Below are 24,113 nucleotides of genomic sequence, written 5' to 3' on the forward strand. Positions count from 1 at the left end.
TTGAGTCACCCTGTTTCGCAGGCACTATTCACAGCACAAAGCTACTAAACCGATAAAGCACAATCAGCTCCCCTTGCTAGGAAGTGACAAATGCGCCTTAGGGCACGGTATCGATGATGTGCGGATCACGGTCTCTAACGGCGCACAGCGGGGCCATTATCGTGTGTTGTCACCGCGTGCCATTAAAAGGACTTTAATCTGCCGATCGCCGCCGCGGTACGCGGCTCCTGCCAGGGATCTACCGACTAACAGGCCGGGACGCTGCGAAATCCCCCAGCCCCCGGGGTCGCCTGAAAAACACGACCCGGCTCCCCCGTCAGTCAGTCGCGGCAACTCAATTAATGCATCTGGGTCAGGAAAATGGTTTGCGGGAGCCTGAGCCCGGTTACGAAACGCGGATACCGCGGCGGGTACCGCGGGCGGCGGCGGAGGGCAGCACCCGCTGAGCCCAGGTGAGCACCGGGGAGGGATCGGGGGGCACCGAGGTGGCACCTCCGGGCCCCGCGGCGGGACAGGGATGCGGCAGCAGCCGGGACACGGGCGGGGGCCGCCTTGCAGCCCCCCCCCCCCCCCCGGTTCGGCTGGCCAAGGGAGGCAGCGGGGAAGGGGGGCGGCCAAGGCGACTGTCGGAGAGACCTCTGCAACTTTCCCCGGCGGGGGCTCGGGGGGTATGTGCTCGGCGCGAGAAGAGGCAAAAAATATTATTTTAAATATATATATATGTGTGTGTGTGTGTATAAATATGTGCACATATACATATATAGATATGAGTGCGTATATATATAAATGTATATATACATATATATAAGTACATATATATAAAAATATAAATACACACATATATATATGTGTATATAAATACACATATATGAGTATACACATATGTATTCCGGCGGATACATTCCGTCCGCGCACGGCACGGCGGTGCCCCCCCGGCAGATCCGCGCTGCGGAGACCCCGCCGCCCCCCGCCCCGGGCAGGTGGGGGCCGCGGGGGTGCCGGGGCCGTGCCCGGGTGGTCGGTGTGTGCCCGCGCCGCGCCGCTCCGCACTCACCCAGAAAACGAAGGAGTAGATGATGAGGAGAGTTTTCAGACACGTTATCACGGGTTTGGTCTCCATTCTCCTCGATGCCATAATACTGAGATCCCGGCTGCAGGCTGGGCGCGGGAGGAGGCGGAGGAGGAGGGAGGGGAGGGGGAGGGAGGAGAGAGCGGGGGGGGGGGCGGAGGGAGGTGAGCTCAGCTCAGCGCCAGGCTCGCCCTGCTCGCCGCGGCCCGGGCTCACCGCGCCTCCTGCTGCCGCCCGGGGACCCCCGCCCCGGGCCGCCGAGCGGCGGGGAGAGGGGGCTGAAATATCACCTGCCAGGGGGTGGCCGCGGGGCACAGGGATCTGCCCCCGGGGTGTAATTTACTGGAATATCTCGGGTGAGGCGGGGGGAGGGCAGCTGAAGGTTTTGAAAGATGAAGTGAAAGAACCCCCTCGGCCTCCTCCTTTTCTCGGGAAGGTGCTCGGAAGCGTTGCTTGGGGTGCTTAGGGGCTTGGGGAGGGGGGCTCTGGATGGTCGAAGCTGGAGAGGGAATTGCCCTTACGGGAGAAAATATCTTTTGGTGTCACGATTAAAATGTGTGTTTGTGTGCAAGCTGCGAGAATCTGGAGACCAGAGCAAGGGCATGTAGGACAGGTTTGACAGTGCTCTGGTTACAGCCACATAGTCTGGGTGATCCAGGCTGTATAAGAGCAAGAGCTCTGCACCGAAGCCATTTGAGGGGCCAGGGCTCCTCCAGCCCTGTGCCTGTGACGTGCCTCTTTGCAGCTCCAGTGCAGGTGATTGCATTGAGACAGTAGGATCTATGATCTATGAATGAGCAGGTTGTGAAGCTCAGATGCTTCTGAAGCCTGGTCCCTAACCTTGGCTTCACCTCGCCCTCAAATCTCAACTCTACCCTAAAAAAAGACATTGAACCCCAGCCTAAAATGATCAGAAACCTTGCAATTCTACATGTCTTTGAGACCCTGAGCTTCAGCTGAAACAGACCTGGCTCAACTCTGCCAGGAGTGAGAGTACATCCCAGAGAGAGAACAGATCTCTGGAGAGAGCCAGCTTCTCCTTATTGTCCCTGCAGCCACCAGCCCACTGTAAAATCCAGCAAGTGATGGACAGCAGAGAAATAACTGCATTAGTCTGGGAATGGAAAGGGACCTGATGCTGCAGAGCCCCTGCTGCAGCGAAACAGTGGTGTGGGACTCACTGGACTCCTCTGGGTAGAGATAAAAAAGGCTTGTGGGGTGGCTGCCTTCAGGAAAACTATGGCCAGAATGAGGGCACACATGTGCCTTGGCAGCCCGAACTCCTGCGCCAAGACCATGGGCAGGCGCAGAGGGAATGACTTCAGGTTTCCTTTTCTGTAGTTCACATTTTGGAGGAGGGTAATGTGTGCATGGGAGTGAATGCTGGAGCATAGCATGTCCCTCCTGAATGGTGTGCCTGCACACCCCACAAAGCAGGGCTCTGAACTGTACCTTTCACTGCATTAAAATCAAAACAAGGTCAACGCTAAGCAGCGTATTTCCTCAAGCTACAAAAGCAATGTAGTTTGTGCATCCGAGATGAACCAAAGTGATAAACCAGACTTTGCCGCTCAAGGGACAGTGTTTAAAATAATATATAGAAAAAAAAGATGGTTCCTGAGCAAGTGCTTTTGTAATATGCAGAAGTTTTGACATGAAAACTGCTGCAAGATTTTACTGGGTTTGACTTATGTCTTTAAGACTTGGTTAGCCTACTATTTCCCAAAACAATGAAGGCATCTAAAAGATGCTTGAGGGGGGAGTATTCTGCAGGAGATACTGGGGGTTTTAAGCAATCACTGCTTTTGTGGAAAATTCAGATGACAGGTGCATAAATCTTTATTGACTTGGCCATTAAAATGTAAATAAGCGCAGTAACTGCAAAAAATTATATTGACAGTAACAACAGTTATAAATATTCACTGTACAAAAATTATACTAAGATTTTTTTGACAGAAAATAGCTAAGCAGGAGCAGGAGACTTCTCTCCCTTCCCCTCACATGGGCTGTAGAAAAGATAAATGCTACTGTCACAGGCCAGGGGACAGCAACTATTTATTTCAGTAGGTATGGTTATACTTCCCCTCCCCTTCAGGTGTTTTTAAGAAAGCGTGAAACAAACTATAATATCAATCAGAATTTAAATATCCAGCCAACAGAAAGCATGGATGGCTATTTTGGTAGATGCTGATTTTGACAAAGACTCAAGATTTCTGCCAATAGCCTGTGATTTTAGGTCACTCTGTCTTCTAGTGCCTAATTTGAGATTCATCTCCTGAGTCTTCTCAGAAGGATATGCTGGGGATCTAAACTGCACAAGTGCCTATAGAGCCTCCCTTGGCAGTGTTGTGAAAACTCAGAGGGTTTTGCACCAGGGAACCAGAGAGAAAACAGAGGTGCTAGAAGAAATGTCCCTGTAAGGAAATACAGTTCCTTCCTCCATTAATGTCAGTCCCTAGTGGGCATTATGTCCAGAGAATTGAGAAAAAGAGACTCTGTGTTATCTCCACTTGAACCTACAGTCTTCCTGCCAAGACTGTCTTTGGAGGAACTCTTAGTTGCTTTCTGACATACAGTGAAGCAGCATATACTTTACTGGATGAAGAGGCAAATTTTGGATTAAAAATGAGAATGTCTGAACAGAGCTGGACATAAATCTGCCTGATTACAGCAAATACCGTTAAAATACGACAAGAGCACCAAGCCATCAAATATTTTAGGCTTAAATAGAATTACTGAACAATTGCTAGCCTTCATGTGTGGCTTGGAAACACATTTACCTTTTTAAAATATTTTATCATCTTTTTGCAGATTTGGGAGTGCAGATTCTCAAGTATTACTAGAACAAAATCAAAGCAAGTTTTTGTAAAGCAAAATACATTTTCAGTTCTGTAATCCATGTTTGCGAAGATGGGAGCATAATTGCTCTTCACATCTCCCCGCAGAGAGAACATTTTGTAGTTTTTCAAAACAGGACATTTTTGCCTAACTGTGTAATTTGAAAAATATTTCTTTAATACACTAGCAGTTTGCAGGGGATTCTGCTTATGATCAGTGCCCATAAGCTCCTATTTCTTCATAATGCACAGGAAATATCACCTGTCTGAATAATTCTGTTTGCAAAGCATTGGTCTAGAAGGAACTCATCCCACAACAGGAGAGCATTGTATTGTAGAAAGTGAAAATGAGCACTTCCATCCTTACCTGCACCTGACCTTAGCTATTTGATGGTTAAATAGAAACTTTCTGGGGAAAGTGGTGGAAAGATGTGAACAGCCGTTGCATCAAGCGTGGTAAGGTCTCACACCCTTCTGCAACTGCAGCAGGTGACATGAAATATGGTGCTTTGTTCTCTTCACACCCACTCTGGCCTTTCCCAGATTCACTGTGGTGCTGTTGACTGTAAAGGCTGCAACCTCTGCTGCCCTTTACTGAGCATTCTGGCTCATAATCCACACTCACTTCATCCTCCCTGGAGAGCAAAGGTTTGAGGGTTTTTTTGTCCTTTTCCGAGTCCCTCCATCTCCATGTGTCCTGCCAGCACCTGTCCTCAGCTGGCAGAACCCACAGCCTGTGTCAGTCCACCACGGAGGAAAGACAAATCTTTTTCACAAAACACAGAAAGCAGAAGAATAAAACAAGTGCCTGATAATTTCACCACACTTGTGTATCTCAGGTGAGTTCAGGCAACTCTGTACCGGTCCCACTGACATCTCCACATTGGAATTCAGCTCTAAGAAAGCAGAGATCTTGCACAAGAGTTAGTTTGTTATGTGACTGGTAGCTGCAAGCTTTTGGCAAGTTCATCACCAAGTGATGGCCCAGGCCCCAAAATATGTCTTCTCAAGATGCCTCAGATTTTATAGGTCCCCAAGGAGGAGATGGGGGGTTGCAAAGTCAGTGTCAGAGAATGATTTGTCAGAAGAGCCCCTGTAAGGAGACAAGTGTAGTATTGGCAAAGTCAATCAAGCTATGCCCATTGGCAACAACTGATGAGAAAGGTCCAGTCCCCTGCAGCACAGGTATAAGGGAACAAATAGAGGCATCAACTTCAGTAGTTTGGTAACAGGTATGAGTTAGGATGAAATGTATGTTCAGCACCAAATCAGGCTAACGGGTTTGTGGGATGGCTCTGCAGTATTGAGAAAACAGTGCCACCCTAACCTGATGAACCAGCAGCACATGTTTGCAGAGAAGGGAGTAGTAACACTGGGAAACTTCCTTAGACCATTTAAGAAAGTCTTAGGATGCTTTATAGGAAGCACATCATGTTTTATGAACTATGCTCAGTTTATGTATGCTCTTACACAGGCCAAAAAGAGATGTCAAGGGAGTAAGGATCAAAAGAAGAAGGTTTAGGCAAAAAAAAGTGGTAAAAAGAGTGAACTTTATACCTTTAACAACACAAACTAACCAGTCACAAGATCGAAACTTGTGTAGAGATTAACAAAACTGAGGTAAAGCTTACACTCAGTCTTTCAGAAGCCAGATGGCAACTAGGTATATCCACTTGCAGTGTTTGGTTTAGTGGTGTTTTATAATAATTTTTAGATTATAAAGAAAGATCTCTGCCATTCTGTGATCTTCCTTTGCCCCTGGATTGTTACTTGCTATGGGATCAATGAAGTCCTTGATCCTTTGCAGCATGACTTCCAAAACTTGAGCAGCTTTGTCCCAAAAGCCACACAACTATGTGGAGGCAGGAGGGAGTGTGTGGTTTCCATTATTCTGTTTCCCTCCAGAGCAGGGACGTAGTATCTGTTTTTTTCAGTAATATTGATAAAAATAAGCTTTTCATAAATTTTTTTGTATTTCTCAGAACATATCTTGATTTGAAAGGGAAGTTTATAGCTATTTTGTAGGCAAGTACTTCTCATGGCTTGCGATGACTTTCCTTATTACTCTGAAGTGTCCTCTCCAAAGGGAATGGAACAGAAATACATTTGTGACTAATTACCACAACAGGATAAATTAAGATCACCAGCACTTAAAGAGAAAGGGTGGAGGACCTGGAAAAGATAAGAGGTCAGAAAGCAGAAAATACACAAAGAGCACATAAATACACAAAGAGCATATCTATATTACTTCAGGAGAAGCATTATTACATCTGCAATTGATAGGAGTTCTGACACACAGCAAGAAAAATGGAGCCATAGAATTTTATTATCTTCATCCTTAGCAATAAAGCATCAATTAACACTGCACATTTGCCAAGTCACTCAGATTGGTTTGTAATACTGTGTTTCTTCTTTCTTTTTTTTTTTTTTTTTTATTTTTCTTTCTTTGTAGTTCTGAATAACAGCATCAGATTCTGTCCTGGTGTCCCTGGAACACCTGGACATTTTCTTAAGGTCGGTAGGTAATTTACAATAACCTTGTGAGGAATTACATAATTTCTTCTTCTGGAAAGATCAATGTAAGGGGTTAAGAAGCGCCTGTGAGGTCCCCCTCTTCCATGGTTTTGTTATTTAGTTTCTATCAAGAAACGTGGTGGAGCTGCACCTTTAGCTGTGAACACCATAGTGTTCAGTACTATTTGCATTTTCCTCCTTTTCTTTTCTTGAGTGTGCCATGATTTGTTTCCACTAGATTTCTCCTACATCTGCCCTGAAGCAAATGCAAGCAGAACTGAGGAATCTCAGCCTCTTCTCCAGTGCTGGCAGAAGTTGCCTCTTGTCATTGCAGGTCTGTAAGTGTTTGCATAAGAAGCAGGTGCAAGTCAGCAAACTCCAGCTTTTCTGTTCTGCAGGTGCAGCCACCCCCTTGTGTGACAGATGCTGACTCCTGACTGACATGTCTGCATGTTGGGTGGTTTTTTCCGTGCAGGGTAAGAGACTGGTCAGCCTGGATGCCTGCAAGGCTCTGCCCAGCCCTTTACCTCGTCTCTGACAGCAGCCACTGGTAGGTATGTGGGGAGAGACCCTAACAAGCCTCTTGCCTGGGGTGCTCCTAGTCTGCTGACCCAGCTGCAGACACTGGATTATTTGTGTCAGCCATAAGAGCCCTGAAGCAACACTGTTCCCCTCCTTTTGGCAGAGAACACTCCAAAGAGTTTGGAAACAGTATTGAAAAAGTATCATGCAGCTATTTAAGCGGAATGGGAATCCTGGATGTCCTCACCTTATGGACAGAGGGATGGGGAAAGCTCAAGTGTGAGGGAGATGGACTATGGCCGACATGGATACTGCTGAGGGAGGTCACTGCGTGGAACTTCTGCTGCAATGGAAAGGGATGTTATGTTAGCGTGACACAACAGCACAGGATGAGGCAAAGCACTCATCAAAGGATGAGGGTCACATGAGGACCTGCTAATTCTGCTACTGACCTTAGGGTACAACTGGCAGGACCTGATTCTCAGTGGGAGGATGAAAGAAATGGGAGGATGTTCTGGGAGATCCAGAGCAATCTTTACACAGTGCAGAGGACAAGGGACAATGCAAAGAACGCCACAGAGGCCACAGTCAGACCAAGAGCTCTTTGATAAATAGCCATACTCAAGGTGGAAAGCTGAGACCATGCACACAGTGAAAGGAATTTGAGGTACACTGCAGGAATTTTGAGCCAATGTGTTTTCTCTTAATATGCAGCCTAGGTTTACTTCTCCTCCTCTAAACAGTGGCTCCTCTTCACGTCTTCAGAAAACGATTGATTTTTAAAGCTGCCATGCATTTTACAATAGCGAGTTAGTGATAGAAAGAGAAAAAATTACAACAAATTAGTGTTTTGGCAAGTAGAATTAGGCTGTATAAAGCAATAACGTTAGAAAAAACAATTTATTACCGATAACGTCTATGACAACAAATCTTCAAACAACCAAAGAACACAAGACTGGTACTTAGAGCACATCTTGTGCCCACCTCAGTGCCACTGCAGGCAGAGGTCTTGATTTTTAAGGACATGCAATGTGTGTTGCATGTTTTACACAAGTATCTGTTACATGAGCACGTTAAAGATCTACCTCCAGCTTAGATGCCCTTTTTCTGGAGCAGATGTGATGCTTCCTGTGATGCTGGGGAATGGAGTGGATATGAACTGCTCACTCAGACACTGCTTGTTTCTTGGATGAGCAGCTTTTCTTCCCTCGCGAAGGATTTTTCTGCTTTGCACCCACATCCCTTCCTTCAGGAGGAGCAAACTTAGCACTGTTTCCTGGAGACACCCATTGCTGGTCCCTCTCAATTTCCTTCACAGAGAAGCCTTGTGTCCTCCACAAACACTCAACAATTTCCTAAGCCATTGGGTGAGGAGCTCTGTTCCTCTAAGCAGAGGAGCAGCAAACACTTGTGGACTCTGTGTCAGGCTTACCAGCTGTAAGAAGCTCCACCTGTCAGGCCCCTAACACACCCTCCTACCCTTCCCAAGTTCTTGAATGCCTGGGCTCAGGGTCAGCTTAGGTAAGGATTGCAGGTGTCACATCTTGAATCAAAGGTTTGAGAAAACACTGTGAGAAGCCTTGGTGGGAATGGCCACTCTTCCCTGAGCTTTTAAGCTGAGCACTCTACCTGTGCTCTTTGCCTAAGCTACCTCTGTAGCTACATCACAGACATGCCTGTGCCCATTCCTGTGCTCCAGGCTGGCCACCCACCCGAGATGGACTCAGCCCAAGGAACCCAAGAAGCATACGGAGCTTGTTCACAAATCCTCCCTGGCACTGGAAACAAAGCACCGTATGCTCAAGCAGCCAGAGCAAAAGAATGCATCCAAGGCAAAGGGAGTCAAGAGCAGAAGGGCAAGGGAGGTACACAGGGAAGGCACCAGGACATCTGCTTCATGATTCCCCTCCTCCTCCTTATGGCCACTGGTGGGTAACACCAGGGAGTGCCTCTCTGACTTCACTTTCTGACATCCTGCCCCTAAGGTGGCTAAATCTTCCCCTCTCTTACTGCTTTTGGACATCATCACTCCCCTCCTCTTTGCCTTAGGTTTTCCTAGCCCCTTGCTGTGTTAGCTGCCCACTCAGCCCAGTGTGCAGGTGAAACCAACAGCTGTATCAGCAACAAGCATTGGGAGCAAGGAGATCAGGTCCTGTATGTGTGCCATTGTCCCTAGAACAGAGCATGGCAGGCAAGACCCCACCCCACTGTCACTGATGTATAAGTCACAAAAGTCGCCTGCATCACCGGTCTGTCACACTGGGTCTGCTGGCTCAGACTGTAGATACTCAGAGTTTTAATTAACATGGAAACAAGCAGGGCTTTCTTTTTTGAACATGTATAGTTGAGGCTGATAAAGTTTTGCATCAGTTTATTGTTTTGTGTGAGCTTATTGCCTTTGAGATATGTGATTTCCAACATGTATACTCGAGTCCAATAAAGTTTTGTATCAGTTTATTGCCTTTAAAATGTATGATTTTCACATTTGTCCTGAATTGTATCTGTTAACATTTCTTCTTTTCCTGGACAACCAACAGAAAAATGCTTGTATTAGGAATTGAGATAAATAGTTTATTGACTCATTTGAAATATCTTTTTTATGATATAAAGTCACTTATACTCAATACTCAATCTCATATGGCAAAAGAAAACATAAAAAAGGGACAGCATAAACATCAGCACTGCAACACACCATGAAAATGATCTCTGAAGAACCCCCTACACTGTCCAGCTTCTCATGGAGCTTCTGACCTGATCAAGGGTCACAGATCTGTACCAGAACATCCCATGTCTTCCTGCCATCATGCTGGCCTCATGGATGAGGGATGCAAAGCATGTCTTCAGTCCCTGGGAATCACTGCAGGCGTCCCAGTGACACTTGTGTTGAATCTCCCCTCCAGGGCAGAAGAATTCAGCAAGTCTCTTATTCATCGCTTTGATGCCTGAGAATCTACAGGATTTAGAAAATGAAGTCTCTCTGACTCTTCCTTTTTTCCATTTCAGTGTTTTCTTTCCACCTTGCATTTTGCAGTCCTCTCCGAGGCCCAGCCCAGCCTGCAGACCTGTGCAGGATCTTTTATCCCACAGACCACCCTTGGGGAGGTTGTCATGAGGCAGTTGCACAATGTACGTAAGTAAAGAAGCTATAAGGACTGCACAAGTCACACAGAACCAAACTAAATTACATACTGGTTTTCACTAGGTTCTGATGACTTCAGAAGCACAGCAAGGGCCTCTGTAATACTTATGAATTACTGACATGGTATTATTTCTGTGCAGGAGCAGGACAAAATAGTTACACAGGGGGTGCACTACGGATGTGGTACTGTACAGAAAGACCTCACCATTTCCATGCAGGAATAAAAGAACCAGGTACACCTTTCTAGTTTTGATGCAGGATTTGGTTTTTAGCACCTGGATAACATTACTGACCTCCAGAGCATTGCTGTAGACTGTGAAGTAGTACCAAATAAAATACAAAGTTCTACATTTACTTTCTCCTGAAGATTTTTCTGTCAAACTGGGTCAACTTCTAAGTAAAGCAAGAGAGCATTTTAATCTGTCAGCACTTCAAAACCAGTCTGGTACTTGAAAATTACTTCTGGGCTTAAAAATGTTATGGACTCTGAATTTGGAATGCAGTATTGTTGGTACATAAGATCTAATGGTATATAATTCAAAACCTGATCTTTCCTGATCTTAGCTGACCATTATTTTAGCAAATGTTTGCTTTGGTGGGGTTTGGGGGTGATATGAGCAAATGAAAGCTCCATGAAGATATTTTTGCTAACACTGAAAATGAAAAACTAAACCAACATCCCCCCAGTTTTTTAATCAGTAGTGTTTACCACCTTTAAAAAAATGCACTCTATTATAGATGTGGAAGCAGATCATAAAACTGCTCTGCCCAGATCTGCAGGGGAATCAAACAGATGGCAGATCCCACTGCAATTTGGATGAAGATTTCATAGCTAGATAATCAAGAAAATAGTAAAGTGGTTTCAAGGTCAACAATGAGGTGAAAATCAGATTTTCTTCAGCTAGGAGCATCTACAGCCTTTCTCACACATTTAGAGGAAATGCACCAAACTCAGAAATTTCTTCACTACCAAGAGCAAAAGCCCTCAGTGTAAGAAGATATGGCTACAGGGGAGAATTTTCTTGGTTAACTAGCTTTTTTAAAATTAAAATTTAAACTATTATTTCCAAATAGTTGTGCATGACTATTTATGTGACTGTATGTTAGTATGTTTTTTTAAATTCAATTAAACCTACAGGTGGTCATACACCAGATTGTAAATAATATTAGTTATGAATTTTGGCAACCAAAATGATTTTCAAATAATGATTATTGTTATTGAATTTGTTCTGGGACCAACACTCATGTAGAGCTGTTGGCAGATGTTTCTTTTCCTCTGTGCTTGTGTCTTTTATGCCCTCACAAATCCCTGAATTGAGAAGTTATAGCTTTAAATGGAAAATATCCTCCCTGATTTGTTGTGTTCTTTTAAAAATAAAAACCTCAAGCAATCCAGTTTGTGATATCCATCAGGCTCAGCTACACAGATCTGGAGGCTGTATTTCTCTCTTGTTTATGTCACTGATCTGGTTTTAGTTAATTTTCACTTCCAGATGTCTCTTGTGCATGTTGGTTTTTTTTCTTTTTCTGGTTAACAGGATATAAATCACCTTGATAGGACAGAGCTGTTTGCTCTGTTTTACTTGTTTTATTTCTGGATGTGTTTTCCAGAACCTGATCCCTCATCAGGCAAAAACGAACTAAGTTTTACTGGCTTAAAACACAGCTTTTACTACAGTTATTTAGTGGCATGAAATATGCACAACCCAGTGAGGAATCATTTTTGTAGTCTGAGCGTTTGTCTCTTCTTTCATTAAATGGGCACAAAGATCTGCTCTGACAAGGGTTGGATTGACTCCAGTTAGCATGGCTAAAAGAACAAAGGTGTGGGTTACTGTTATGAAGGCTGGCTCCTACTTGCTGAGTTAGTATATTATCTACAGAAAACAATGCTAAACGACATCATTTTTGGTATCTCCCTTCTGTGAGAGGCAAAGGTTTTGGCTTTTCTCATTTTCAGTGAAAAAGGTGTTGTACAACACCGTTAGTAGACCTGCAATGGGGGCTCTGCCAAGCAAATCAATTCTGCACTGCATCATCTTCTGCTGAATCACTTCTGGTCCTGAGGGTTCCCTCTCAGGGAGTGGAGGATGGTGCCACTGTCCAAGTAGCTCCTCCAGGATTTTTCCTGCAGGGATTTCTGAAGAGGGGTGTTTGGGTGCAGTGGTGTCAGTTGTGCCTTAGTGAACTTGAGCAGATCCCCACCACATTTCTTCAGGTACAGGGGGGCCAGATGCCTTTGTATATGGATATTTAATTGCTGGATTATGTAAAGCACTGCAGCAACCAAATACTTCCTACTGCTTTCCCAAAGAACTGCTGCAGGGACACTCACATATTGCATACAAGGATCCCAGGGCACCTCGTACTTTTCTCTGAAGCTTTGAGAACTTAAAGAGGTGAGATCCAGCAATCTTGGAAAAAGCCTGAGGACTGGTCCACCAAGTAGAAAATCTCAAGGGCTGGGACAGCCCCAGGTCTGTTCTGTGTTGCCATTTCCCTGTTGGTAGCACAGGGGTAATAACATTCAACTGCAGGCACTCAAAAAGAAAGAATAGAAATGTTTCTAAAATTTTCCAAAGCTTACAAAGTTATGTAGAGTCATTACTACTGCTTCTCTAACCCAAAAAAGTCCATGATTCAGGGGCCTGCTCTTTGCAGTTATCATCTCCGGAGAGTCCTTGGTGGGACAATTCAACTTACAGCAACATTTGCTTTATTTAGGGACCATATGCAGGTGCTTTTTGGACACTTTCTGCCTGCTGACCAGCTCATCTGAACGTAGTTTGAGAAAAGCAGTCACAGAGCACATGCCAACAGCCAGCAGCATAGAGGCACATACCAGCTGTTGTCACCGAGGTTACATTTTAATTGTTATTCAGACTTGCATTATCAAACCTACTATTTTGGGTTTTGTGCTAGTCAGCCGAGGTCCTGAGCTCCTGCTGATCAAGGATCATGAAGGAGACGATGCAGCAAGTCAGTGATATTTGTATGCTGAAAGTCACTCGTGCTTTGAGAGCCTGCCAAAAATAATGTTTCAGAGGGCATGTATAACACTGCCAAAATCAAGCTGATGAATGGCTGTATCATTGAATTTGGATGCAGAATGAGGGTCAAGTTCAGAACAGTCTAGCAGTAGGGTATTCACACAATCTGAGCAGGATGAGACCAGGGCATTTTGTAATCAACACTTATTAAAAAGAAGTTGTTTAGCCTAAAGTGCAAGAGAGGGATGGCAGAGAGAAATTAAATCTGGAAGGTAGATGATAAGGCAAGTTTAGGGCTGTGTGGTGCCAGGCTTATCTGAGCTTTTGGGAGTTTCCTCTAGTTAGGCACAGGAAAACAAGGAAGGGAAATGCTGATGGTCTCTTTTGGAACTTGTTCCCATCCAAGAGTGTGCTCTTCAATACTGATGATGACTCTTCCAGAAGTAGAACTGTTCATGGTTAATATTGATTCAAAACACAGTAATAAGAAGCCTGTAGATTAAATACTGCATGCTGCTTTGCCTGAAGATGCGAGGGATTTAAAATTAAAAAGTGAGCCTTAGTTCTGAAAGAATACAGCCTTGCATTTCATTTTTTCATTGAGGAATTTTATCTCCCTGGGTAACAGGCAGGTGATACAGCAAAAAGTGTATCACTCTTTCCTGTCTAGAGAAAGGTGGCAGAGAAAAGCATGGATCAGGCACAGAAAGTGTCAGGTCCTGGCTGAACACCCTTCTGTCTTAGCTTTTGCTTTTCAGTTCCATTTACATTTTTCTCTTTAACTGGTGGGTACTTTCCCATTGTTTTTCACTGAAAGAGATTCTTTTATAAGTTACTTTGGACTAAAGCCAGTTTTAACCATTTTTATAGCGAAAGACCTTGTGACCAAGAGAGATATCACAGTAATTCAGGTCCACCATGTGATGACTTCTGAGGAGAAAACTACAAGCTTACCTAAGAGACAATGCTGCCTAAAGCAGCCACCAACCATAGTACTGCTAATTGCTATTACCTTATGAAAAGTGCAGTATCATTTCTAACACACACAAAGGACAGTGCTTGGGGGCATGTTGGGAACACCGTGGACAATTGAATTAGAATAACTGGATATATGGTGATTGTGGTTATATCTTACTGTGGCTTTTGTGATCTCAGTGATATCATATACATCAGTCATAAGCTCTGAGTGATGACTGGCCAAATCCATAGAAAAAGGCTGAGTCCTTTTTGTGGCATTATGTTCAGATGGCATTATGTTCAGATAGCATTATAGCAAACAGATGACTAAGAAAACCACTTAATGCAAATTAGTTGTTTGTACCCAGAAATCTCATGTGAGAGAGCTCATGATGCTCAATGGAAAACAAATACAACAAGAGAACAACAAACATGTAATTGAATAGAGTTTAGAGCTGAGGCTGTCTATCCAAAATCATCTGTTTAGTGTTGCTATGATATCTAGTGATGGACAAATCCACACCGCTGTATCTGGACATACTGGTTTAATAGATAGTTGTTTGTTCTACATCTATGCTTAGATTACTAAATGACTTGTGTGAGGCAAATTAAATCTCATGGCAGAATATTACATTAGAAACATTAGCTAAGCCTTATAGACCTGAATTATTGCAGAGCTATTCCAAATCATGAGTGATGATTTATACCTATAGTTTTATTAATTTATTGCCTGGCCCTAAATTGGAGGGTTGCTCTTCAGAAAAATGCCTCAGTTAAAATAAGAACTGAACTCCAGAAGACAGAGGACTTTGATTCAAGATAGCAAAGAGGATAATAAGGATTGAAGAGTCTGTGAATGATGTATTAGCTTGCAGCTCGAATTCAGCTCCGGCAGAAATCTTGCCAAGATACCCAATTTTCTTATCTCTGGACAGCAGAGCTGATAGCTTTCCATTTCATTCAGAGAAGAGTCAGATTTTGAACCGTGTACTAAACAGTTATCAGTGTGTCCCTCTTCTACCCCAACAAGTCCATTTCAGTTATCTTTAAGGTCAGAGCTAGAGCAGGGCAGTTCACATAAGGAGTTTGTCTTTAGCTGCCCAGCTCCTGCTCAGGCCCTTCTTTCTGTGAGCCTTGGAAGGACCACAAATGTTGTGTCTCTGGTCAAGGACTTCACCACATCTCAAGGATTCATCCTCTTCCTCACCGCTGGCAGACATCCATCATGGGGATCTGGGCTAAAGTGTTGGTTGCTTTGTTCCCTGGTCTCCCTGTGTTTCCTCGCACCTCCCAAACACCCACAGTGGGGTTAACCACATTAGTACCAATTCCTCCAGCATGGATTTGTCTGTGTACAAGCACTGATAAATGGTCCCTCTCCAAATATCCCTGTGAACAAAGAGTGGCAATTCAAATGTTTGTTGAAACACAAAGGGATTTAAGCCTGGCTGAGCAGGATCTGTCTGCTTAGGCACAAATATTTGAGGGGACATTTCTCCATCATTTGCTCAGCTAATTTCCAGGGATATACAAAACTGATTATCTAATTGATGACTCACTGTCAGCGTCTATGATCAAAAAATACTGAAAGCCTGCAGAGAGAAGTATATTTCATTCTCCTGTGTAAAACTGAAGGTGACACTTCAAAGCCTGGAGGGTGAAGGTCGACCTTCATAGCAGCACGGAAGAAGAGGTGACTATACTTTCATTAGACAAAGAGGTCACATTTTTAAAGGTCAAATCTTTCATCTTCAATTTCCTAGCTGCAATCCAACCAGTGCTTTGAAATGCATTGCTGCTCTAGCTGTAAATAACAAAACCTAAATTCAGGCCAGTTTATGGAGCAACACTCAACACTATAGTTTACATGGCATGTCTTCTTTTGAGGCTCATAAAAAACAAATTTATCCCAGGAGGTGCTGCCTTACAACTGATGTCAGATTATTTTAGAATCAGAGATTGGAAATTAACATCTTGGCAACGGTGAAAACTGCTTTGTGTTTAGAGAGCAGGAAGTTAAATGCCTGCATCCATTTTTCCACCTTCAGCTGTGCAGCAGTGCTAAAAACAGACAAAACCAACAACAGCTTGCCTGCTTTTATGAATTCAGGTTGCCCTAGTTTGTGTGGCTGTGCATGCCTGTGCAGCTACTCTGGGTGAATGGAAAGAAGAGCTCCACATAGAAAGACTGGAGTGTTTTTTGGAGATGGCACTGGCTTAGAGGGGCACAGGCAAAGATTGGTTAGTGCAGCTGCAAAAAGATTGGCTCACACATCAGAAAATAGAACTGTGATGCATTTGGAGTAGGCAGATGTGCTTTATGAATAGGGGAGTAAGTAGGGCTGCTGGACGTAGAGCACAGCTGTATATGCTATATATGGATGATGTGGAAGAAGAGCCACATGGATAGGCTTGCCTTTGCCATATTAGACAGGCTTGCCTTTGGTATTGTCTAAACTAACCTTTTTTATAGAATTTATAGGCTTTTTTATAGAATTTATCAAAATGAATAATAAAGCAAACATAAATTGAAAGCAAGCTTGCTACTTAGCTTATTTACAAAGCTAATAAAATGCAAAAAAACCAGTAATCAAATTATGTTCTAAAGTAAAAATGAATCAATAGATTAATAGCTTCAAAGTGCTTCCGTACCAAATAAACAAAATAAGCAATCAAAGCAAATGATGAGGCTGTCACTGTCACTCTCAGTCCTTGTCACTAATGAAGTTATGCTAAGTGAATCAGAGGAAGAGTTGTTTGCTTTCAGGCCAAAACTATCTGGCATCCTACCCAAAACATCCCTTTCACTCAGCTGGGGAGCAGCACAGGTCACACCACATGTTTGATTTGGACTTAGACTCTTACCAAGCAAGGAGGAGAGAGGTGAGTGATATTCCTCTTTCAATATAAGTTGTGCTCAACTACCCAGGTGTAAACAGCGATTCTTGCCATAATATTTTTTAGTCTTGTGGCTGTTTCAGTGTGATGGGTGTCCTTACCAGCTCCCCTGCCCGTGTATACAATTTGTGGGATAACAAATCCACCTTTTAACACAGGTGGCATTACTAAATACTGTGTGATGGCAGCTTTAGAGCAGCTTTTGTCCTCACCAGAACTTCCTGACTAACTTAGTGGCAGGCTGACATTTGTTTTTTTGAAACTGTGAAAGATGTTTCTCCCTGAGCTGTACACAAACACTCCTTTGTAACTGGGGGAGGAGGGTGGCAGGTAGAAGAGAGAAAATAATTGGACTAAAGTCAACCTGGCAGAGGAGCAATTCATTTGGGAGCCAGCAGCTGTGCCCGGGAGCTGGGAAAGTGCCCGTTGGCCTGTGCTGTACCATCCCCGGGGGCCAGGCAAGTGCACAATGGCCCGGGCTGGGTCACACTGAGTCCCTCAAGCAGAACTGCTCAGGTGCCACTTGATCCACTGCTGGTGACACAAATTAACGGGAGGCAACATGGGAAAAAATAGGGAGAGTTGGAGAACATTGCTCGACAGTCCCCAGGAAACTATGCGCTAGGAGAGGCTGCACTTTCTGATGACTGTCATATTCCCTTCCTGAAACAAAACCGAACCCCAGTGAGTGCTGGGGATAAGAAGGGCTGGATTTATGCTCCGTAGGGATATGCTGAGAAAAATGTTTCTGGATGTTTCTCTCACTGAAATTTCTCACTAGGAGAGTACAAAGGCAGATACTACAGGGTTTATCAAAAGAAAGAGCTTTCAACCCATCAGAGAGCAATAATGTGCTGCCCAAGGAATATGAAGATAAGCTACTATAATTTCATGCTGTGTTATTTTATTCCATAAGACAAACTATTACTTGCTTTCATAAGTTTATAACGGTGACCATACAAATTATGGTTTGATGTCAGAGTCAGTCTCCTGGTTTAGCTAGTAGCAGAGGAAAAAGGTAATTGCAAAATTTACAATGACAATAAAACAGCAAAGCTAGGTGGTTATGTTAGCAATTATTTCTGATGTGTGAATGTTTCCACTACAGCTAATTTTCAAGAGGAAATTTCTTTCAAAGAAAAATCCTTCCCAGAATCCTAATAAGGGCCAGAGGAAACGGATGGTAAACCTCATTGTAAATTGGGTGAGCAGCATGAAGAAGAGATATGAGGAAAGTTAGCTGAGATGTCACTTGTTGCTCCCTAACAGCTTCAAAGAGAGGATGTCAGTCAAGGATCGACTGTGACAAGAGCAGGCACCAGCCTGGTTGTCATTGCTGGGGTAGTAGCTGGAGTCTTTGGATATGCAGTAAACAAACAATGCAAGAAATCAGTTCAACAACACTCCCCTGAGCAGATCATCATAAGCAACAACTAAACATTTCTAGCAGATAGAGGAAATCCTCCACAACAAATCAGGGTGGCTACCAGGAGTGCGGTGACCTGCTTCTTTTCTGATATTGTTCTAAAAAGCTGGGAGGACACTGAGCGCAGTCTCTCCGGGACAATGGTATTGACTTTAGTAACTCTTTAAAGTGGGATGAGCCAATAGAAAGTGGGCTGTGGTACAGTACAAAATAAAATGTTCTAGGGCATTCTGACTATTGAAATAGGTGCTTGTTTTACATGGCTGAGAATACTGTTATTAAAATAAATATTTGTTGCTAAGATACCCTGTTAGTTCAATAGCCTTGAAATCTAGCTGGTGTCATTAGATTGGAGGTATAGATATTTTATAGATATGTCATTGCAGCCATTGCAGGCAGACCTAGGAGGCAGGGAGGGAACTCCTCAAACACTAATAAGAAATAAAGCAGCTGCTAGCAGCAGCTCTGACCTGGAGGGCAAAGCTATCCTTGGAAGACAAGCAGCTTGCTGAGTGGGAGCAAGAGAGAAGAGCGAGCAGGAAAAAAACAGTGGTAAAAGAGGAGGGAGAAAACAGCAGGATGAGCCACAAGGGAAGGGAGAGTGTTGCCTGGTAAATGCCACTGCAGCTGCAGCTCTGCTGACCTAGGCTGTGTTCACATAAGCCCATGAGGAGGAGCAGCAGAAGCAGAACTTGGAGACAGAGGGGTGGTCTTCTGACACCAAAGATTTCTTCTCTATACTACATGAAATTCAGGGGTTTTACTTGAATCTGGCTCTGGACTCGCCCCATGAGCTGAAGTCCAGTTAGAGGCAGGAGCACCATAGATGCACTTTTGCAGTGTGTCCTCCTGAGACAGTGGTGTCCAAGGATAAACAAGCACCCAAAGGTTCTTTGCCCAGAGGATGGTTGAGCACTGAACAGGCTCCCCAAGGAAGTAGTCACAGCACCAAGCCTGACAGAGTTCAAGATGCTTTCAAACAATGCTCTCAGGCACATGGTGTGATTCTTGGAGCCGTCCTGTGCAGGGCCAGGAGTTGGATTTTTATGATTCTCGAGGGTCCCTTGCAACTCAGAATATTCTGTGATTCAATTATCTGCATAAGATCAGCACCAGCCTGCTTCTCAGACCTCGAGCCCATGGGGTAGAAACATTTTTTCCAGCCTTCCTAAAGCAAATTCTCTGTAGCATTAAGATGGGGGAGAAGGCATCCCTAGAAGCTTCCAGATATGAATTCAGCATCTTTGATTGAACATCTCTTTCTCTCTCTCCATTGATAATTTAAGAAATGAGTAGGAAATGCTGAATGACTCATTCCACCAGAGGTACTGCTTTTCTGAGGTGGATCAGCAGCTTTTTAAAGAAAAGGCAGTGGCAATAGCTTGTTTTTCTTCATCTTCCATCTCACCGTATAATAAGACCAGAGAGAGGAAAATGTGCCTTGAATGTGAACAGCTTTGGCTCTGCGCTTTCCTCAGCCTGAGAAGATCTGGTTTTGTCTGATATGAGAGTATGTCAAACTCAGGAAGGAAGGAAGCCAGGGAGGGAGCATGAGGAACCCTCTGTCCCTCCTGCTGGCAGGGGAACCCTCTGCAATTATTTAGCTCTCAAAACTCATGAGGTTCAGCAAGAAAGCTAACAACAGAGTCTGAGTCTCATCTGGGAAGTGGAAGGAAGCTCTGCCCCCTGCAATATGTCAGTAGTAACAAAAAGGGTCACGAGTAGGACCCAGGGTGTAGGGTAGGAAAAGACACTGACTGCCCCTTCTTGAGGGCTAACTGGAGCCATTTTGCTCTTGTCTCTTTTTCTTCTTGCGCCATCCCTCTCACCTTCCAACCAGAGATGGATCAGGGTAAGCATGGCAGTTCTTTGCATGTTTAGGTGTCTGCCAGAACAGGTCCCAGGGTTGTACCATAACCTGCTCACACAGCCAAACATCAGAAAGGCTCCAGTCTGCAGATCTCCTTAGCAGCAAGCACAGGAAACATCGAAAAAACATCACCTCTCTCTTGCTAGAGACTGACACAAAAGGGAAAGCACAAAAGACAAAGCACTAGGGTTGAGACACAGAAGTCCTGGGGCAATGCTGGCAGACAAAGGAAATTTTACATATATTCGCTGTTTCTTGATGCTGTAGCAGATGATATTTCTCAATTCAATTTATACCATTTCATTACAAAGGGCTTTTTCAGGCAGTAACCCTTGCTGTAGCAGTTTAAGATGTTATTGCCTCCAGCTGCCTGCTCTGTCCCCCTATTCAAAGTTACAACCTTTTATGAGCCAGCGGAAGGAGACATGCACCCAACTTCAGCTGCTCCCTTTCACAATCTCACACATTAAGGTATTCAGCTAATGCTGTGGATCATAATTTGGAGCAACCAAAGAAGACGTGACATTTCCTTCTCCTCACGTTGCTAACCTTTGCAACTGGAAGTGAGTGACAGCTGGATCTGGTCACATATTAAAGCAGTTGCTCAAGTTTCTCAAAGCTCATGAGTGGCAGTCGGGAGCAGTGCTGGTCCTAGGAGGTCTTAACATAGTAATAAAGGTAAACTGATTTGAACAACACACTTTGCTCTTGGGTGTGTAGCTGTATCACCATTTCTACTCCTTGCACTCCTAAAGAAAGCAAAACTATATTTTATGAGCAAGCCAAACTGTCCCAACAATCATGAACTCTCGCCAGTATGGCTGGATCTGCACCAGAGCCTTCTGCTGACACAGCTAAGACAGTCTAGGATTGTTCTTCTTCTCTCTCCTATCAACACACCAAGCTGGAAAATGTCTGTTGTAGAGACAGGAATAACAGCAATCACAATAGTCGGTCTTTTCTGCTGTGCTCCAATGTAAATAGGGTCATACAGGCAGTATCCATGGGTGCAGTTTTACTGCAGAGATCAATTTCAGCGCCCTGCAGAATTCGACTAGTGGTAATGTAGTGTGGTTTTAAAATTAGAAAGCCCAATTATGACCGGGCTCTGTCTGCACAGCTCTCTGGTCTGGTGGTTGGAGCCACCAGCATGTTCACGTGAGAGCAAAAATCTGCCAGAGGCGCCCTGTAGCCAGCCTTTGAAAACAAAATATTGGGAGTGCACATGAAGAGGAGCACAAAATTACATGTAGCTGCTGTGCTGTCTGCTTGTATAACCATTTTTTACTCACGGAGGAGTGATTCTGGCAGAGTATAAATTCTGCCACAACAGTTCTGAGAACAGTGCTGAAGGAGAAACATGTGGATTAGCAGGGATAGCTAGTGAAGCACTCATATCACCTCTCTGCAGGGCGATGGAAATATTGTATTATTACTAACCTATCCTAGGAAATGGAAGTCCTCCATCATTTTCCTTGTCCCTCTGTTTTAATAACAACAGTAGTGAACATAGTCCTCTGCAGACTAAGAATCTGTGGACAAATTCCTAAATTCATTAAAACTAAGCAGACAAACTCTTGATCCTACTGACTTCAGTGGGGCATGGATTTCACTTTGTGTTCACAAACTTGACTGTGTGTATAAAGTCCTTTCGCGCTGTGTTCTGCTCTTGTGTAATAGTTAAATTTTTTCCCAGTATTAATGTTTAACACAGATCTTTTTCTCTAAAAAAGTTTTAACATAGGGCTAACTGGTTCCAGTTCTGCCCTGAGTTGCTGGTAACTGAACCATATTTCCTTTGCAGAAGAGTGATGCATGGGGATGTTATTATCTAAACCTGGGACCGGGAGGCAAAGAATCCACTGTGTCATTGCCCACCACTCCTGCAGCCATTTATAGCAGTATGTGCAATGTTCTCCCATTCCCCACCAGTGATGGTCTGTGCTCACCTTCCAGTGGTGTGAAGAACAGCCCATTTTGCTGACCATTGGAGACGAGTTCCACAGATACCCACTTTCTGATCTTGCCTCTCCTAATAACTCCTCAGTAGCCTTGACTCCTCAGAGTCTCCCCTTTTTCTTATGTTTATAAACCAGGAATAATATTTATACACTCTTTCACCTGTTATGATGACTATTAATTGCTGTTCAGGCACTACTCTGAAGTTAATGTACTGCGCAAGTACTAAGTGTAATTTAACTATTGAATATTTAAATTATTTGACTCTATAGACTATTTTTAACTCTTGTTTCTTAGTCTGTACAGAAAACTTACCTATTTCTTTCAGTCTGCAGAAGTCTGTGTTAATGGCAACAGATATATATGTCTTGAAGATGGCTGTTACAGAAATATGAGACTCTCTAGATGCTTAGAAAACAGAGAAATAGTTGTACCATCTTCTATATCCACTAGTGCACCTTCTTTCTTCCCGCCACCTCCCTTCCTTTTTTCACACTGCATGGTGTGATTTTCCCACCAGTTGCTACAATAAACCTACCTGGTGGTTCTGCCTATCTGGGAACATCTTGGTATTAAGATAAACCTGTCCCTAGTCTTACTTTCAGAGCTCATTTCATTTTTATCTTCTAATCTCATGCCAGTCTCCTGATTCCTTTCAAGTTTTAGACTAAGGAAAATAAATTCTCTCTTTTTAATGATTTATGACTGAAAATCATCAAGGATTTGGCTGAACTCTATTGTAGGGCTCAGATAGACGGTTTCTATGTTGTCAGTTATGTCAGTCATGGTTGGGCTGGATGGATGTTGCTCGGTCCCTGGCTGTCTGTGCTGATTCATGACATTGAGAGTGTGTGAGTGTGTGTGTGTGCATACACGGGTGGAAACAGGTAGAGAGCTGCACTTTTCCATTTCATGCTGACCTGATTCTCAGGAAAATTGAGAAAAAGCAGTGTCTGTGCTGTGAGGGCCCTGGGGACCACCACTGAGGGAACTGTATTTACTTATTGAGCAGATTATTGTCATTATCATGCCTCTTCTCTCTGATGTCTGCTGGGCTGTTTCCACGGTCTAGAGAAGAGCAGCACTTACTCTTGTGGAGAATTCAGAAGGCCCTCCTTCCTCATGTCTATAGCAGTCTGGAAGAACAGGTCCTAATATTTGTAGCCAGCTAAAAGGAAAAAAAAGTCATACTCCAAAAGCCACAGTGAGGATTTAAGGGAATGGGTGAGAGTTGCATGCTCAGCTGCCTGTCTTTATGACCAAAGAGGATCAATGTTCAGACAGAAAAAGGTTGTAATAAATTTCTCTACTGGATATTTCTCTTCAACAGACAGTTTTGGTGAGTTTACAGACACTAACTCAGGATATGTCCATAATTTCTCAAATTTTCAAACCTGTGCACTGCCAATAACTCTATTCAGGGAGTACCAGATAAAATCTGAAAGACTCAGTGACCATCCTCTGCCAGACAAATAGCACAACTGCTGCAAATGAACCTGGGGAGAACGAGACTGGTGTGTTTATGCAGGAGTGGAAAGAGGACCAGGAGTCTTCTCAGGCTGTCTCCTAACCTAGCTGTTGCCCTTGAGATCCCCCTGCCTCAGGTAAGGGGTGGTTCAGGATGATATAGAGCCTTCAGTGCTTCAGGCAGTATCTTTTTCTGGAGGAACTGTAGGAAGAAAACACACATGCAGTAAGTTAGAAAGCAATACAGAGCCATCAGCTGGTTCCTCTGGCCTAGTCCCTGAGGTAGAGGCCAGAGAGGCAGACCAAGATAAATGGCCATCCCTCCACCCTTGTCTTGATTCATGCACAAAGCCAAAAGTCAGCTATTTTTCTGGGGAAAAAAAGTAAGCTGTACAATATTTTTTGTCCCAGAAAAGCCAAAATATCTGGAAAGGGGTTTCTTCTCTCCATTGAGGGGTGTTTTGA

The 24,113-nt window shown here is 43.9% G+C and overlaps 1 protein-coding gene and 1 long non-coding RNA gene across 2 annotated transcripts in view; one reads left to right on the forward strand and one right to left on the reverse strand.

Annotated features, from left to right (window-relative positions):
* The window catches only part of TSPAN7 (tetraspanin 7), a 98,001-nt gene extending 96,817 nt beyond the window's left edge, over nucleotides 1–1,184 (reverse strand). The window contains exon 1 of the mRNA XM_017810959.1: nucleotides 1,055–1,184. Within this exon, the coding sequence (XP_017666448.1) occupies nucleotides 1,055–1,135 (81 nt within the window). The 5' untranslated portion in view covers nucleotides 1,136–1,184. The remainder of the gene's footprint in view (nucleotides 1–1,054) is intronic.
* Nucleotides 40–11,427, forward strand: LOC108495348. Its single transcript, XR_001874097.1, has 5 exons — nucleotides 40–452; nucleotides 6,359–6,420; nucleotides 6,659–6,758; nucleotides 6,896–6,970; nucleotides 10,222–11,427. It is a non-coding gene; the product is annotated as an uncharacterized LOC108495348 (long non-coding RNA).
* Nucleotides 11,428–24,113: the final 12,686 nt, after the last annotated feature.

Source organism: Lepidothrix coronata, unplaced genomic scaffold (assembly GCF_001604755.1).
Source record: "Lepidothrix coronata isolate B3197 unplaced genomic scaffold, Lepidothrix_coronata-1.0 Scaffold30, whole genome shotgun sequence".
Lineage (NCBI taxonomy): Eukaryota > Metazoa > Chordata > Aves > Passeriformes > Pipridae > Lepidothrix > Lepidothrix coronata.